The following is a 15,081-nucleotide window of genomic DNA, read 5'->3' on the forward strand; positions in this document are numbered from 1 at the left end:
CCACCAGCCACTCCCAGGCCTCAGCCTCGGTCTGCTCAGCTGTGAAGTGGGAACAAGACAGCAGACCCTGCCTCAGGAGTTACTGCAGGGAGCAAAGGAGACAGTGCTGCAGGGTGGGCGCGCCGTGCACCCCAGGGCCGCCTCCGTGTGTGACCCACTGTTCCGGGAGCACGTGTGGGTGGCAGTGTGGGCTGGGCTGGGCTCGGGGGGCGAGCCTGCCAACCCCCACTTCCCAGACTCAGAGAAGAGGCCCAGAGAGTGTAGGACCCAGGCCCACAGACGGCCAGGACGGGCTCCCAGCCACTGCAGGCTCTCCAGGGCCACACTCCTCCCCCAGAGCAAGTTTCTAACCAGGACAGAACCCACCAGGGACCCAAGGGGAAGGATTCCAGAAGCTTTTGTTCAGGGGGGAAAGCAAGAGCAGGAAGAGAGGGGGAGGGAGAGAGACAATGAGAGAGACAGAGACCGAGCAGGACTGGCACGGAGGGGAGGTGGAGGAGCGGGTGGGGACCCCCACGCAGACACCAGCCAGGGCAGAGGGACAGACAGAGCAGCGGGCAGAGGCGAGGTGAGGACGGCTCAGCGCTGGGGCAGGAGAGAGGGGGCCTGTCCCAGCCCACAGTTGGCCCCCATCCGTGATGGCAGGGCTGCCGAGACCAGGGGGCTCCTGTCCCCCGGCAGCCAGAGGAGAAGCACCCTTCCAAGCCTGCTCCTCCCCCAGGGCTGGGCACCCAGCCACTCAGGACCGCCCACCTGGTGCTGTGTGCCCTCTGGCCAGGCACTGCCCTCTCTGAGCTCAGGCTCCCAGGTAGGAGGAACATCCGGCCCGGCCCCTGCATTGTCCCCATGCTGAAGGCATCACAAGGATGGGCAGGCCACATCCTGGTTCAGGGTCACCTAACCCCACGGTGGGGAAGGGAGAAGCCTGGGGCACCCTCCCACCACTCTGGTGGGCCTGGGGTCTCCAAAAGCAATCAGTTTCACCGTTTCTCAGAACTTACGGAGTCCCTGCTCTGTCATGGGGCAGATGGGGAAACTGAGGCGCAGAGCAGGGCGGGGCTGGCCACGCAGCTCTCTGCGCCTCCGTTTCCTACTTGCTTGGGAGGGGTGTGGGGCTCGAGGGTAGCTGGGCTCTGGGTCGTTTCGACCCCGGGTGGGGAGTGGCGTGGCGGCCGGTCCTACCCTGCCCGCTCCTTCAGCTTCTTGTCAGTGATGCCGTCCTTGGAAACGAGCTTGTTAAACACCAGGATCCCGATGACCATGTTCACCTGCAGGGCAGGGAGGAGCGGCTGTGGGGGGCGCCCTGGGTCAGGAGATGGGCTCCAGGGAGGAGGCAAAGCCCCTCGGGCACTCTGCCGGCTGCCCTCACACTCGTCCCTTTACCCCGCCGTCTCCTTCCAGAGCCCCAGCCGCTAGGTGGGGTTCTCTGTGCCACACTGTCCCCCCACCACCCCGCCCAGGGCTGGGCACTGCGGCTCGAGCCTCCCACATGACGGGTCCCCAGGTCCATGGCCATCCCCACTGGGGTCGGCAGTTTATGAAGCTGGGATTCCATCTGGGATGGAGTCCAGAGGTCAGAGGCCGGGCTGGGGTCACCGTGAGCCTGCCCCTGCCCAGAGTGGGACTGACCAGGGCAGTCAAACACGCGAGCAGGCTGGCCGAGCCGCACTGCTGGGGCACTTGGCCCACTCAGACCACAGGAGGGACCTCAGGGGACCTCCAGTCCAGCCGCCGCCCACGCCCAGGCCCGCCCCACGTCCCCCCCTTAGCGTCCCTGCGACTCGTGCGCCTTCCGCACACGAGCTCGCCCAGCTCAAGCCGGACCTGACGCCACCTCAGGACACCTCCTGCCTGGCTCTGCCTGAACCACATGCTCTCCGCACCGCGCAGCCCTTTAGGGACCTTAACTCGGGGCCGCCACCCCACAGGCGTCTTCCCTCAACCCCGCCGCCGCTGGGCACCTGCCCCTGGAAGTGCTTCTGGGTGTTGAGGCTCGTCTCCGGCTGCTCAGACTGCCGCCTCCGACAGAGAGAGGCTGTCCCCAGCGTCCCAGCCATCCACCTCCTCCACGGCCCGCAGGCGCTGGTCTCCCCTCCCCTCTGGCCTCCTCGCCTGGGCGGAGGCGGCTCCCAGCTCACATCCTCGCTCCCCTAGGGCTTCCACTCTGCAGAGAGGCTGCCTGACCCCCAGCCATGTTCCTGCGTCTCAGGCGGGGACTGGGACTCCATGGATCCCTGGACCCGGAGGTCTGGGGAGGCCGACTCCCCACAGCCCCACAGAGCCAAGCTCGTGGCCGAACACACGCCCCAGCCCTGCCTCCCGCCGTCTGGGTGAAAGCAGCTTTCCCGGGTGACAGCGCTGGGGCGGGAGAGGGCAGGACACCAGTGGCCGCCGCCCCGCCTGCAGCAGGCTCTGTGCCTGCCTTTCCCTGCGTGTCCCCATGTTACAGGAGGAGCCCCGGGCAGGAGCGCACGGCGGGTCAGGACCGGCCCTGCCCTCCAGATGCTTTGTGGGAAGGGACGTGGGGGGGTCTCCTGCCTCTGACATCCCCCCTCCTGGGGCACCTGCCCTTAGAAGGCCCGGCCCACTGCCTAGTGGCCTTCAAATGCCCGGCACGCTGCCGCTTCCCTGCCCGCTGTCTTCTAGGAATAAAGGAGCTGGTTCTGGCTGGGGCTGGCCCACGGATTCTGCCCACTAACTCCACCCCCCCACTGGCTCCCCCAACTCGTGCCCCCTGCAGGCTCAGCCTCCCCTGGGTGCCCTGGGCTTCACTTTCCTCTGCCCTGTCCAGCCTGTGCCTGAGCCTGGCTCGGATATGACAACAAGGAGGTGTGGCCCTGCCCGGAGAGCAGGACTCTGCAGACGCGATGCCCTTTCCTGGGGGCAGGCGGGAGGGGAGGGCGAGATGGGCTCCGAGCCAGGCCCGGCAGAAGCCACTGATCTCGGGATACCCCCTGAGCAGCCTCCCCCTGCTCATCCGTGACCGGGGGACAATAGCCCTGTGTGCATGTGGCACTGTCTCTCAACCCTCACCAAGCGGACGTGGGCACAGCAGAAAAAAAAAAACACTGAGGGTCAAGCAAGGGGAGGTGCTTCCCTCCTCCAGGGGGTGACGGGCTGGCCACATCGAGGGAAAAGCCCCAGGTCTAGCCACACCCCCTGCTGCCCCGGTCATCCGTCTGTCTGCCTTCCCCGCCCTATGGTCACTCGCTCATCAAATCCACAAGACCTCCTGGCAGGTACACAGCCGGTGCCCAGCAATCAGGCAAAATGTGCTCAGAGAAACAAAAGGCCGCCAGCCCAGCCCCGCCTCTGCACCCCTGCGGCAGGTCAGGGGGCTGATCTGTGGACACCACCCACCCCTGGTGACCAGGGCAACCCTGATGGGGCAGCAGGTAAAACCCAAGTCCGACCCAGGGGGAGGCGAGGGGCTCAGCCTGGGATGTCGGGATGGGGGTCAGTACCAGCACGACGGCCGCGGCCGGTCCCACGAAGGCATACAGCAGTCCCCCCTCCAGGGAGAGCCAGCAGCTGGGGAGGGAGACAGGCTGGTTAGCGGCCAGGCGTGAGCCCCCATCCGGTCACACGCTGGGCACCACCAGCTTCCCAGGAGGGCAGTGTGACGCTGAGAAGTGGCAGAAGGAAGCCAGGTGACCGCACATTCTTTAGCTTCAGAACCCACGGGAGCCCCCAGGCAGCTGACAGACAAAAGTTTACGGATGAAGGAGCAGGTCCAGAGCAGGGGACCACACAGCAGAGGGCCAGGCCGCCAGAGGAAGGTACCCTGACTGTCCCCCTCCCCCGACTCTCCCCCCAGGGCTGGGCTCCCCAACTTGCCTCACAGACCCTCCCCAATCTCACGTGCAGACCCTCTTTCCTGACATGATGCCAAAATGTTGGGCTGGGTCCCCGGCCTGGACTTCCACCCACCCACTCAACCCAGGCCCTCTGCATCAGGCCCCCTGCTCACACGATGACCTGGGCCCTCCACCAAGCTCGGTCACCAGCCCCAGCCTTACTTCCCCAAATCTCCTGGACACCACCCAGGGCGGTCCACAGGAGCCCTGAGCCCAGTGAAGGCCGCTCTGCCTCCTGCACGTGCTGTGTCCTCTGCCCCGAGTTCTCTGTGCCATGCCACGTGCCAAACGCACAGCTTTCCATCCTTCAGAACCCCACTGCGACACCCCATCTCCTCCTGATCCATCCCCGAGCCCAGCAGGCTGGGTGTTCCTTCCTCTCAGCTCTGGGGATGGTGTTCATACTTCCTTCTCAGTACTCACCCCGCGGGTTCTCATTCGAGTGCAGGGCGGTGCCTCAGGGCCTGGTCACGTCCTGTCCCCCTGGGGCTCTGCAGTGAGCCAGGCCTGCACAGCCCCGTCAGCCCCTCCTCCTGCCTCTCGCTGCCCCGCTCTTCCCCACATCCACAGCCACGGCCCTCCAGGCCTTGGTTCCTCTCCCCCCACCTTGGGAAGCCACACGGCCTCCAGGATAACCCCGAGCTTCCTGGCTTGGCATTCAAGGCCCCTGGACCTGGCCCAGCCGACCTTTCAGGGCCTCAGTGACTTCATCTGTGAAATAGGCACCCCTACCTGCCCTGCCCTGCCCAGGGGCCATACAGCCCCCCTTATCCCGACACTGGCGCAGGGGTGCATCCCCTATCGTGCGGATGGGGAAACTGAGGCTCTGAGAGGCTAAGGCACCTGTCCAAGGCCACGGAAGGAGGAAGTGAGGGCTCCAACCGCCCCAAGTCCTGTTTCTCTCGACCCCGCTGCCCACTGCCGGGAGGAGCTGGCTGATGGGAGGCAGGGTGCCTCCCCAGGGCCCGGCCTCCAGCTCCCGGGGCCCTCAGTCTCGCCCAGCCTTGACTTTCTCATCTGTGAGATGGGTGCCCAGCCAGCCCTCACCTTCTAGGGCAGTGGGAGGGTCTGGGGGAGCCGTGCGGCCTCCACCACGTCCCCACCCCGCCCCGACTCACTAGTTCATGGTGCTGTACCCTCTGGCCTTGGTAAATCCCACAGAAATGGCCACGACCAGCGCAGGGAGCCCTAGGGGAGGAGCAGAAAGAAAGGGCGTCGGTACCCCCACCGTCCAAGGCCCCACCCGTCTCAGGAGGGGGACCAAAACGCACCTCTGAAGCCCCTGAACAGAGGGCGACACTGAGCGTGTGAGAAAGGGGACAGGAGGTGGACGAGGATGAGGACCCACAGAAATGGGGGGGGGGGGGCGCCGGAGCAGCACGTAACACGGGACGCCCAGCCACGGCTGAACTCCAGGTAAAGGAAGGAAAAACTTTCTATCGTGAGTATAGCCCAAATACTGGATGGGACGTCCTCATACCACAGAGTTACTCCCTCACTTGACATTCAAACACAATGAGGCAACCCCGTGCGGTGGAGGCCTGGAGGGAATCTCAGAGGAGAGAGAGCTGCCAGGGGCCAGGAGGAGGGCCGGGTCACAGAGGGGTGCCCCGCCGCCCACCGGCCCCGTGGCGCTCACCCCAGCCCAGGCACAGGAAGCGCTTGCGGACGAGGCGGTTCCGGAGGCGGCCCGTCACGGCCATGTAGGACTGCCAGGCCTCGGTGAGCACCCAGCAGAAGGACGACAGGAAGAAGAAATGCAGGAAGGCGGCCACCAGCGTGCACACCACCTGCGCGGGCGGGAGAGGCGGAGAGGCGCTCGCTCCCCGGACCCCGCCTGCCCCCCAGACCCCGCCTGCCCCGGCGAGGGCCCGAGCCCAGCGTCCCCGCAGTGACCAGATCAACTCCCCAGGCAGGACGCCAGCCAGCGCCCACCCGCTCCACCACCCTGAGACGGGCTGTGGTACATCGCGGCCCTGCTGGGTGCTTGCGCGACTCCACCCACAAACTGCCAGGGACAGACACCCCTCTCCCCGGCTTCCTCACCCACTCACACGTGCACCAAACGCCGCAGGAGCCCACCCAAAAGCCCCGGCCTGAGCCCACCCGCTCAGCAGCTGGTCACCGGAGGCCACACGGCGAGGTACAGACAAGCTCAGACAGCCCGGTACCAATGGTAGGCCAGGGCCGGGGCTTGAGCTGGTTCATCTCGAAGCACCAGTCCAGCTGGAGACTCCAGACACCAAGTCCCCACGCCCTGGCCAGGTGACAGCCCCCTCCGGACTGAGCCACGTGGCTGCCGCGGCCAAAGGGCAGCAAAGGGGTCCGCACAGCTCTGGCACCCTCCTCCCTAAGCTTCCCAGGGTCGAGGCTTCTGCCGTGGGGCATCACCACCACCGCCATCAGCGCCGCCCAACCTGGACGCTGGGACGCGCGCGGCACAGCGCAGGCCGCTTACCTTGTTGCGGGTCTGGGTCTGCCCAATGAGGATGAGGGCGTTGGAGGAGATGATGGACAGACAGAAGTTGATGAGGATGACGGACCGCTCTGAGCGGATGTACCTGTGGGAGAGGGTGGGCGGCCACGATCAGCGCCCAAAAGGGTCTCAGCTTCACAAGACCCGGGGTGCTGTGGCCACTAAGGCCAGCGCCACCTCCGCCCTGCAGGCACCGCGGCCGGCACCAGCACCGTCGTCATCCCCACCATCTCCAGCTCCATCACCACCACGTTCCCCCTCTGGGTCGCCAGCTCCATGGGGTCCTGAACACAGCTCACAGGGAAGGAGGTGCTTTGAAGACCGTGGGCCGAAACCTCAGAACCACAGCGGCCTCGGGGGAGGGGCTGGGCCAGGGGGCCAAGCACGCCTCCAGGGGATTCAGGACAGATGGTGGTGGGGGGGGGCTGGTGGGAGGGGCACTGGATGTTTCCGGGTCACTGACCCTCCGGTGCCTCTGCCCTTGGGCAGGATGGGGTGGTGGGGGGCAGGAAAGCACGGGCGCCCCTCCCCCGATGGCCACATCGACCCCTCCTCGCTGGCCCCTGGCTGACATCGTGCTGCCCTTGGAGCTGACGCGCTAGGAATCTGGCTGGGCCCAGCGGGTGGCTGCTGGGCGGGTGACCTTGGCTTGACCCTCCCTGTCCTACTGTCCCAAACCCCTGCTCCTCCGGGCCCAAAGAGGGACGCCGGGGGAAGGGAGTCTATGCACACGTGTCCCTCGCCCCAGGGCTGGTGACCGGCTGGGACGGGGTCGCCCCACATCCCAGGGGCCAACACTGGTCAGACAGCACCCAGGGCACAGGGGTCTGTGAAGAGGCCTTGTGGCCTGGGGGAGGGGGTGTGGGGCAGGCGGCCCAGCAGAGGCCCCCATCCTGACACTTGACCCCGGGCTTGGGGAGTGACCTTGCACGTCCACGTGACAGAACAGACAACAGGCAGGGAAGTCGTGATCTTGGGGTCCCCGTGGTCACGGGCCAGGGTGCTCAGCTGGGGAGTGGGCTCGGGGCGCACCTGCCAGCACCTGTGAGCGGCGGTGCGGGCACAGCGCCAGGCTGGAGCAGGCAGGCCTGGCGCCCCTGGCCTGCACCCGCGCCCCCACCACCAGTGCCACGCAGCGTCCCCGGCACGGCCGCCGGGGAGGGCGGGGTGGTGGTGACGACGGAGTGACAGGCGCTGCTGACGGGGAAGCTGGGGAGGAAGGATGCTGGGTCCCCGCCCCCCACGGCTGCCCTCGATGGGAGAAGGGGTAAGGCTCGACCCCAGTCACCCCCTTCCCGGGAGCTGTGTGCACCGTCCGCTCCCGCCCCGGCCCCGCCGGAAGCAGCACCTCCACACGGAGACGTAGATGATGATGAGCATGAGCAGGGTCAGGGACGACACGCCGCAGCCCACGACGAGCGTCACCGACGGCACGGCCGCCTTCTCCATGTTCTGGCGGGTTCCGGGGCGGGGGACAGAGAACAGGGTGAGGGGGCCCAGGCAGACGTGCAGACTGAGGGCCCTGCAGGCCGCGGGGGGCGCCGGGGGAGCCTCCCCCTCCCCCCCACACCCTCCGTAAGCGCCCCTGCCCCGCAGCCCTCGGCCGCCCTCCCGCAGCGCTCTGAGCGGCCCCCAACGCCAGCACCTTCCGGCCTGGGCTGTGCCCGGTGAGGGGCCTCATCTCCTGCTGAGGGCAGGGTCTCTGTCTGTGCCCCGCCCCGGCCCCACTGGCAGAATTAGAGTCGTGTGCCCAGCCTGGCAATATGCCCCCCACCAATCCCAGGGAAGGACTCCCCCACCCTGAGTCACAGGTGAGGTCACGGAGGCAGCAGGCCCAGCGCCCCGCCACGGACAGCTCTCCCTGGCTCCGTGGCTCTGCAGTTCCAGCCGCGGGCAGAAGCCACCGCTCTCTGAAGGGGCCCAAAGCTCCAGCTGCATCTAACGGGGCGCTCAGCGCCCACCCCCCCAGACCTGGCCCCTCCCTGACACCCGCTCCACCCACAGCCTGCACCAGGCGCTCGACCACCTCCTCCCTCCGCCAGGCCCCTTCCATCTGGGCTGGCCCTCTGCCCTCCACGCCCCCAGGCCAGCCCCCGGGCTCTTCCCCAAGCAGCAGCCACTCTCAGAGTCTCCCATGCCACCCCACCACGGCCCAAGCTGCGTCCGAAGGCCCCAAAGGCCACCAGGCCTGGCCCTGCCCCCCTTCAGCTCGTGAGACCACCCCCCCCGCACTGGGCTGCCCCTCGTTCCCACTCAGCGCCTGGCTCAGCCTTTCCCTCTGCCAGGATGCCCTGCCCAGCCGTCGCGTGGCAGTGCCTCGGGCCTTTCTGGTCTTCACTTGTCCCCTCTCAGAGGGGCCAACGGACCCCACCGCTCCCCACCACGTGGCCCAGCGCAGCCCTAAGCACCGGCTGGTCCTTGCTTACGCATCCCTGCGTGCCCCCCGACGTGACCGCGTGAACCACGGCCACACCACAGCCCAGTGCCCAGCACACACGGCCCGCGGCCCGCGTGTACTTGCTGAGCGATGACCCAGGTCCCTCTGTGTCCAAAGCCCAAAGACAAATGGAGGGACTGGAGAGAGCGAGCACCCACGGCTTCCAGGGCTGGAGAGGACGGGAAAGCTCGGCCAGGGGACGAGGGGCTTCTCGTGGGCTCCCCACCCCAGAGCCGGCACCTTCCTGCCCGTCCCAAGTCTAACTTGGCCGACACCCTTCAGACCCCTGCTGACCCCAGCACGTGGCAGAACGAGACTCCCACCCACTTCCTAAAGCCACGGTGGCCCTTTCCGCCCTCAGATGGGATCTTCCACCTTCCTTGGGAGCCTAAGGTCCCGGGGCTCCTGCACAGGGCACCCCAGGGCCCACCCCACTTGACACAGCTTCCCCCCCCACCCCCATGGTGACCGTGCTGTGCTCTCCATCCGAGGCCTGGACTGCCCTCCCCCACACTGAAGGCACCACCTCCCGCCCCCAGGCCCCTCTGCTGTCCCTCTGTCCCAGCCCCGTCCCATGGCTGGGGGTGCCTGTCTGTCCCTGCAGCCCGGTCTCCTCATGTCTGTGAGCCCCCTTCGGCCCGGCCTAGCATGGACGCTCGGTCAATGTGACTGGCTGGATGAATGGAGACCAGGAAGGCAGGCTCCGGAAAAATCGAGAAAGTCGTTCAAGGTCACCCAGGCAGTCAGCAATCCCTGGGGGCCTGGCCCGGGTGAGGCTCCAGCACAAACTTCTGTGTTTCCATACAGGCAGTTGGAGGGCCCCGGGGAAGGAGGGGGACTCCGGGCTGCGGCCAGCACCCCTGAACTCACCAGGTAACCTCGGAGCCCCGGCCAGCCACGCAAGTCATGGGTGGCCGAGTAAGTGGCTCAGGCCTGCTTCGTGGCTGGCTCCGGCCCCGACCTCCGTGGCCATCTGCCTCCATCTGCCCTCATTAGGCCTGGCAGCCACATGCCCGCCAGCTCGCCCACCTGCCCTCCCGTGCCCTCCTCCTCCTCTCCGCCTGGCTCATCCGTCACTTCTGACAGCCCTAGCCCTGCAGGTTCTCAACAATGTGGGGAGGGAACAGGTAACAGAATTGTGGGCAGGGGTGTCAGGGATCTCAAGGTCTTGTTGGGAGGGCTGGACCGGAGACCTTAAGGGTGAGAGACTGGCCCCAATCCACACAGAGAGCAGGCAGAAGCAGGCCGGCCTCCTGCTGGAGGCTGGCTCCCCAGCCAGGCTCCGTGCCACCCCAGGGCCTTTGCACATGCTGGTCCCGCCACCCAGTGCTCTACCCCTGACCTTCACACGGCTGGCTCTTCTCTCGGCTTGGCTGTCACCTCTGCACAGAGGCTCTCGCTGGACATTCAATCTGAGCCAGCCCCTCATCTCTCTGCCCGTCACCTTGTCTTGAGTCTCTTCAGGGCACCGGCCCCTCCTCCCCCACCTTTACTTGTCATTTACGTGGTTGTTGTTAGTTTCCACCACATGAATACCCTACATGCAATCTTCTCCCAGCTCTTACACGTCTCATGCGTCCTAAACACTGATTTCCTTGCTATGGCACTGTCTTTGTCCCGTCTCCGCTCCAACACCACACGTGGCTCACAGCTACCCACGCGAACGAGCCCTACTCCAACATTGCCTGATCCCTGATCCCGGTCACACGCTGAGCCTTGATTCTGGTCAGATTAGTAGCCCAGTTTCGGGCACATCACCGAAGCGACGCCACCAACAACGATGGCTTACAGACTGTTTACTACACGCCAGGCTGTGTGGATGCTGTAAATACCTCAACAGGTTCAGTCCCCACCAGGCTCTGAGGCAGGTGGCCTCGCCCCCTCAGATGTGACTCAGAGCAGTTACTCAACCCTCCGTGGTCACAGGCCTGCAGCGGCACAGCCGGGACCTGACACTCTGGCTGCACGCAAGGGGGAGGGTGACTGGGTCTCATCTTCCTTCACTCCATGCCCCCCGGGATCTAACCCCTCCCTGGCTCCTGGGGTGTGACCACAGCACCCCTCCTCTTCCGTCCCCTCTGGGGGCCTTGCTCTGGACTCCGGTCCCGAGACCACGCCATACCCCGAGATGCCAGCGGCCTCTGCCCGCTCAGACCGAATCCCCACGCCCCACGCACACACCCAACTCCGCGGGTGGAGACAGGCGGCATCCACCCCCACCCTCAGCCCAGCTCTCCGCTGCCACCACCCCACCTGCTGGTGGGTTATTCCGCCCTCACACCTGCTGGGATCCCTCCAGGACCCAAGCCCACCACCTCCCAGCCACCCAGCTCCACTGACCTCGGGCTGAAGCTCTAGCTTGCCCGGGCCCCGGCCTCGCTGCAGCGCCCGCGCCCCAGCCCTGCCTGCCCTCTGAGCTCCACCCGATCTCCCGCTTGCTTCTTGCCCTTTCTCACCCTCCCTGGGGCAACCATCACTCCTCCCCACCGAGCCTGCTGGGAACTCCTGCTCACCCCTCAGGGCCCTACTCCACACCTCCTCCTTGTGCCCGTCTCCCAAGCTACCCCTGGAAGGAAGGAGGCTGGTGCTGAGCCCCCAGAGCGCCTCCTCCCTCCAGCCTGGGCTTGTCTCCCCGTCAGACCCCGTGCCCCTCGAGGGCCCAGCTGCAGGCACTCAGAGGGATCGGCACAGCGTGATGGGCTGCGGGACAGCAGTCTTCCTCTCCCTCTCGGCCCTTGCCCACTCAGCATCTCTGGGGCCAGAGCTGGCTGGGAAAAGGGAGGAAGGTGGCGATAGATCTGAGAGCAGGTGAGCACAGGGGAGCAACCAAGCACAGGCCAAGCCGCCCCCCCGACCCCGCGCCCTCCCAGCATGCTCCTCTGAGCCACGCCCAGGCCTTCAGGGGGTCACAGGATCAGCCAGAGCCCACTACTATGCCATCTGACAGAGGAGGAAACGGGGGCTCCCAGCGGCCAGGCAGCCTGCCCTTGGTCCCACGGCCACTGACAGCTCCCGAACCCTCGGACTCAGCTGCCTCCTCTGGGATGTGGGGATGGGGTGCCCCGACCTGCCAGCCTGCGTCTCACCCTCCTGTGCAGATCAGGCTGACACCAGATGCCCCTCTGACTGCAGCTGCTGACCCCTCCTCCTAAACAAAGCCTTGAACCCTTCAGAGACCAAAGCTCTGCCTGCCCACCCTGGCACAGGGCTCCCGTCCGCTCACCCTCAGAGGCACCAGTACAGGTCAGCTCTTCCTAGAAAGGCCCCCTGGGCATCCCACTCCTCCGCCCCCGGAGTTCCACCGGCGTCAGCTGCCCACCCCTCACCCAACACGCTCTCCATGCCAGGTGGCCCAGGGCTCAGCCCCTGAGCGGGAGGCCATGTTTCGTGGATGCAGTGGCCCTGGCACGCTCCAGGCCCCGTCCAGGAGGGTCCCTGTCAACCGGCAAGCCCTCGCAGCCACCCGGAGCAGCACGCGGCCATTTCCGTTTTACAGGTGAAAAAACCGAGGCTCAGAGAGACTGAAGGCCAGTCTAGGGTCACCGTGTGTAAGGGACAAGGCTGTATTTCAAGATTCCACTGGCACTGACCTCCTACAGGCCAGACCCTGGGCTGGGAGAGGGGATCTGGGCATGTGTCCCGCTCTGGAGCCCCCCCTGCCCCCCAAGGTGGGCCCTGCCCTGCTTGCTCCGGCCTCGCAGGGGACCCAGGAAGTCCCAGCCCCACTGGTTTCTCCCCTGTGCAGAAAGCCATCTCTTCCGGGGAGCCCCCAGCATGGCCCCGCCTGCTGCCTTCAGGGGCCTGCCCCCAGAATCAGCAACACCAACAGTCCTGTCACAGGGACAGCCTGAGGGGGAGGGCACACTGGGATCAGGGCCAAGACCACAGATCCCTGTCCAGCAGAGTCACCCCAAGACTTTGAGCAAGCCCCCCACCCCAAGCCTCGATTTCCCTGTTGATAGAAGGGTTAGTGGCAATGACCTCTAAGGTCCTGTCCAGCTCTGACCCTCCAGGGGATCCTGGCTGACAATATTGCTCTCTCTCCCCACGTCTCAGAGGACAAAGGAGGGGGGCAGACTGTTCTCAGAGAGGCCTGGAACCATCTTCCACATGGAAACTGGGGTTCCATGAGCAGAGAGCTGCGCCACCCCCATCTGACGAGGGCCAGCCACCCCAAACGCCCCCACATCGGTGTCCCGCTCCCGGTCCGTCCTCCATATCTGCTGCCTGAGGACCCTTCCATACCAGGCCGGGGCCAGGGGGCTCAGTGAGCAAAGACCCCTACCCTTTCCCTCCTCGGGGGGCCTAGTGACCCAGCTGGGGGATCCAGCTTTCCTAGGTCCAGCGAGTGCAGCTTGGCCCTGGGCAAGAGCGCCCACCAGCCCCAGTTGGCCAGCCCCAGCCAGCAAGCTGGCCCCAGATGCTGTCGCCATAGAAACTGGCAGCCCCCACAAGAATCACGAGAACAAAAAGGAGGCCCCTGAGATGATGGGGCCTTCCTGGGGAGGGCTGCCAACCTGGGCCAAGCCCAGCACCCTCTCCACCCCCGGGACCCCTACTTGGGGACGCAGCTGCCTCCAGAGACCACCGTCCACTTGGGGTGGGTGGGGTGGCAGCTCCTCCCCCTCCCTCTCCCAGGCAGGCCAGGAGCCCGCCGCCCGCTGGGGGAAGGCACCCCACCAAGTGAAGGTGTCTGCCCGGCTCTGCCAGGCCAAGCCCTCCTCCAGCCCCTAGGGCCCGGGGCCCAGACTGCCCCAGCTCCCCTGAGGACCGGCTCCCTCCAGGGTCCTAGGCCCCCAAAGAGAGTGGGGGGGGACTCACTCACCCATCAGTCACTCTCGGGGCCCCGGCCCGGCTCCTCCCAGGTCAGTCCCCAACTCCACACCGCCACCCACTCAGCTCCCACCCGCCCTCTCTAGAGGCCCGGGCCCCGCCGGCCAGGCCACGGGGGGCGGCGGGGCGCAGCCCCCCTTCCCCGAGCCGGCCCGGAGGCGACAGTCGGCCCCGGAAGCCCCCGCCCCGCGCGCCCCCTCCCCGTCCGCCCGCCCGCCCGCCGCGCGCCCGGCTGGGGTCTCACCGCGTCGGCGCTGAGCTGGGCTAAGATGGCGAAGGTGGAGAGCCGGTCACAGAGGCAGCGCGTCCGGAGGGCGTCGAGGGGCACCGTGCGGCAGCCGCGCCACGACCAGGGCCCGAGCTGCGGGGGGGCGGGGGAGGAGGGTCTGGGGGGCGGGACACACGGGGGGAGGGGAGACAGGGGCGGCGTGAGCGGCTGCCGGCCGCGCCCGGGCCCCGCGTCCCCGGCCCGCGCCCGCACCTGCGCCCGCCGCCGCGCGCGCCCCGCCGGCCCCCGGAGCCCCGCGCCCCATGGCCGCCGCCGAGCCACGGGAGAGCGACTCGCGGGAGCGCGGGCCTGCGGGGCCGGCGGGGTGCCGAGCCCTGGCCTCGCGCCCGCAGAGCGCCCCGCCCCAGCGCCGGGCCGGGAGGGGCGCGTGGGCGCACGTGGAGCCGGGCGCCAGCTGGGGGGCGCGGCGGCCTGCGGTGCGCGCGCGGGCCGGGGCGGGATGAGGGGCGCCTCTGCGCCTTCGCCCCTGGACCCCGCGTCGCGCTGGTGACCTTGGGACCGCCCCGCTCCTAAGGCCACCTCCCCCGGCCCCGGCCCCGATAGGCCTTCCCCACGGGGTCGGGGAAGCAGCCTGAGCGTGCGCCCTGCCACCTGACCCAGGGCCCTCTTGCTGTCTGCCGCTCGGGTGGCTCTGGTTCCCTTGAAACCAGCGCTTGTTAGGGCCTCAGTGCGCCGGACTGAACTACTCTGCGAACCAGTCGCTGTTGATCTAAGTCCCCCACCCCCATGCCGGCCCACTTGTCTGGCAGCGTCCAGCCAGGCACGCCCGCAAAAGGTGCCCATGGAGTGCCCTCCCCAGGGCCCTGGACCTGGAGGCTGGAGGGCTCCAGGCTGAAGAGTCGAGACTGAAACCGCCGTTCGGGAGCCCCAGCTGGGAGTGGTATCCTTCTGACCCCAGGGCCGAAAAAGCCCCCTCACCCCCCAAATAACTCAGACCCGGTGTCTGCCCCGGGACTTTGGGGGGGAAATTCCAGGTCTCTGCGGCAAGGGTCCACCCCCGGCCCGCCCTAGATCCCTCAGCCCCAGCCCCAGAAGGAGGGAGCGGCAAGGTGCCTTCCAAAGCCTTCAGCCTGTCTCCCCCATCCCAGCCCCTCTGTATGGAAGGCGGGCTGGGGGCTGAGTGGCTCCCACCCTGTGCACTCCCAGGGGATCCCTGAGCCCCATGCACTGAGCAGACGTCTGCTTAACA

The 15,081-nt window shown here is 67.2% G+C and overlaps 1 protein-coding gene across 3 annotated transcripts in view; it reads right to left on the reverse strand.

Moving 5' to 3' along the window:
* Positions 1 to 15,081, reverse strand: part of ADGRB1 (adhesion G protein-coupled receptor B1) — a 70,288-nt gene that overhangs the window by 14,660 nt on the left and 40,547 nt on the right. For 2 of the 3 annotated variants that reach the window (XM_059901222.1, XM_059901221.1), the window contains exons 17-23: positions 13,848 to 13,989; positions 7,682 to 7,785; positions 6,316 to 6,418; positions 5,497 to 5,647; positions 4,976 to 5,045; positions 3,465 to 3,531; positions 1,183 to 1,268 (exon numbers count right to left, since the gene is read on the reverse strand). In XM_059901222.1, coding sequence (XP_059757205.1) covers positions 1,183 to 1,268; positions 3,465 to 3,531; positions 4,976 to 5,045; positions 5,497 to 5,647; positions 6,316 to 6,418; positions 7,682 to 7,785; positions 13,848 to 13,989 — 723 coding nt within the window. The remainder of the gene's footprint in view (positions 1 to 1,182; positions 1,269 to 3,464; positions 3,532 to 4,975; positions 5,046 to 5,496; positions 5,648 to 6,315; positions 6,419 to 7,681; positions 7,786 to 13,847; positions 13,990 to 15,081) is intronic. The other variant, XM_059901224.1, reaches the window with a different exon arrangement.

This window comes from Balaenoptera ricei, chromosome 17, assembly GCF_028023285.1.
Source record: "Balaenoptera ricei isolate mBalRic1 chromosome 17, mBalRic1.hap2, whole genome shotgun sequence".
In the NCBI taxonomy this organism is placed as follows: Eukaryota; Metazoa; Chordata; class Mammalia; order Artiodactyla; family Balaenopteridae; genus Balaenoptera; species Balaenoptera ricei.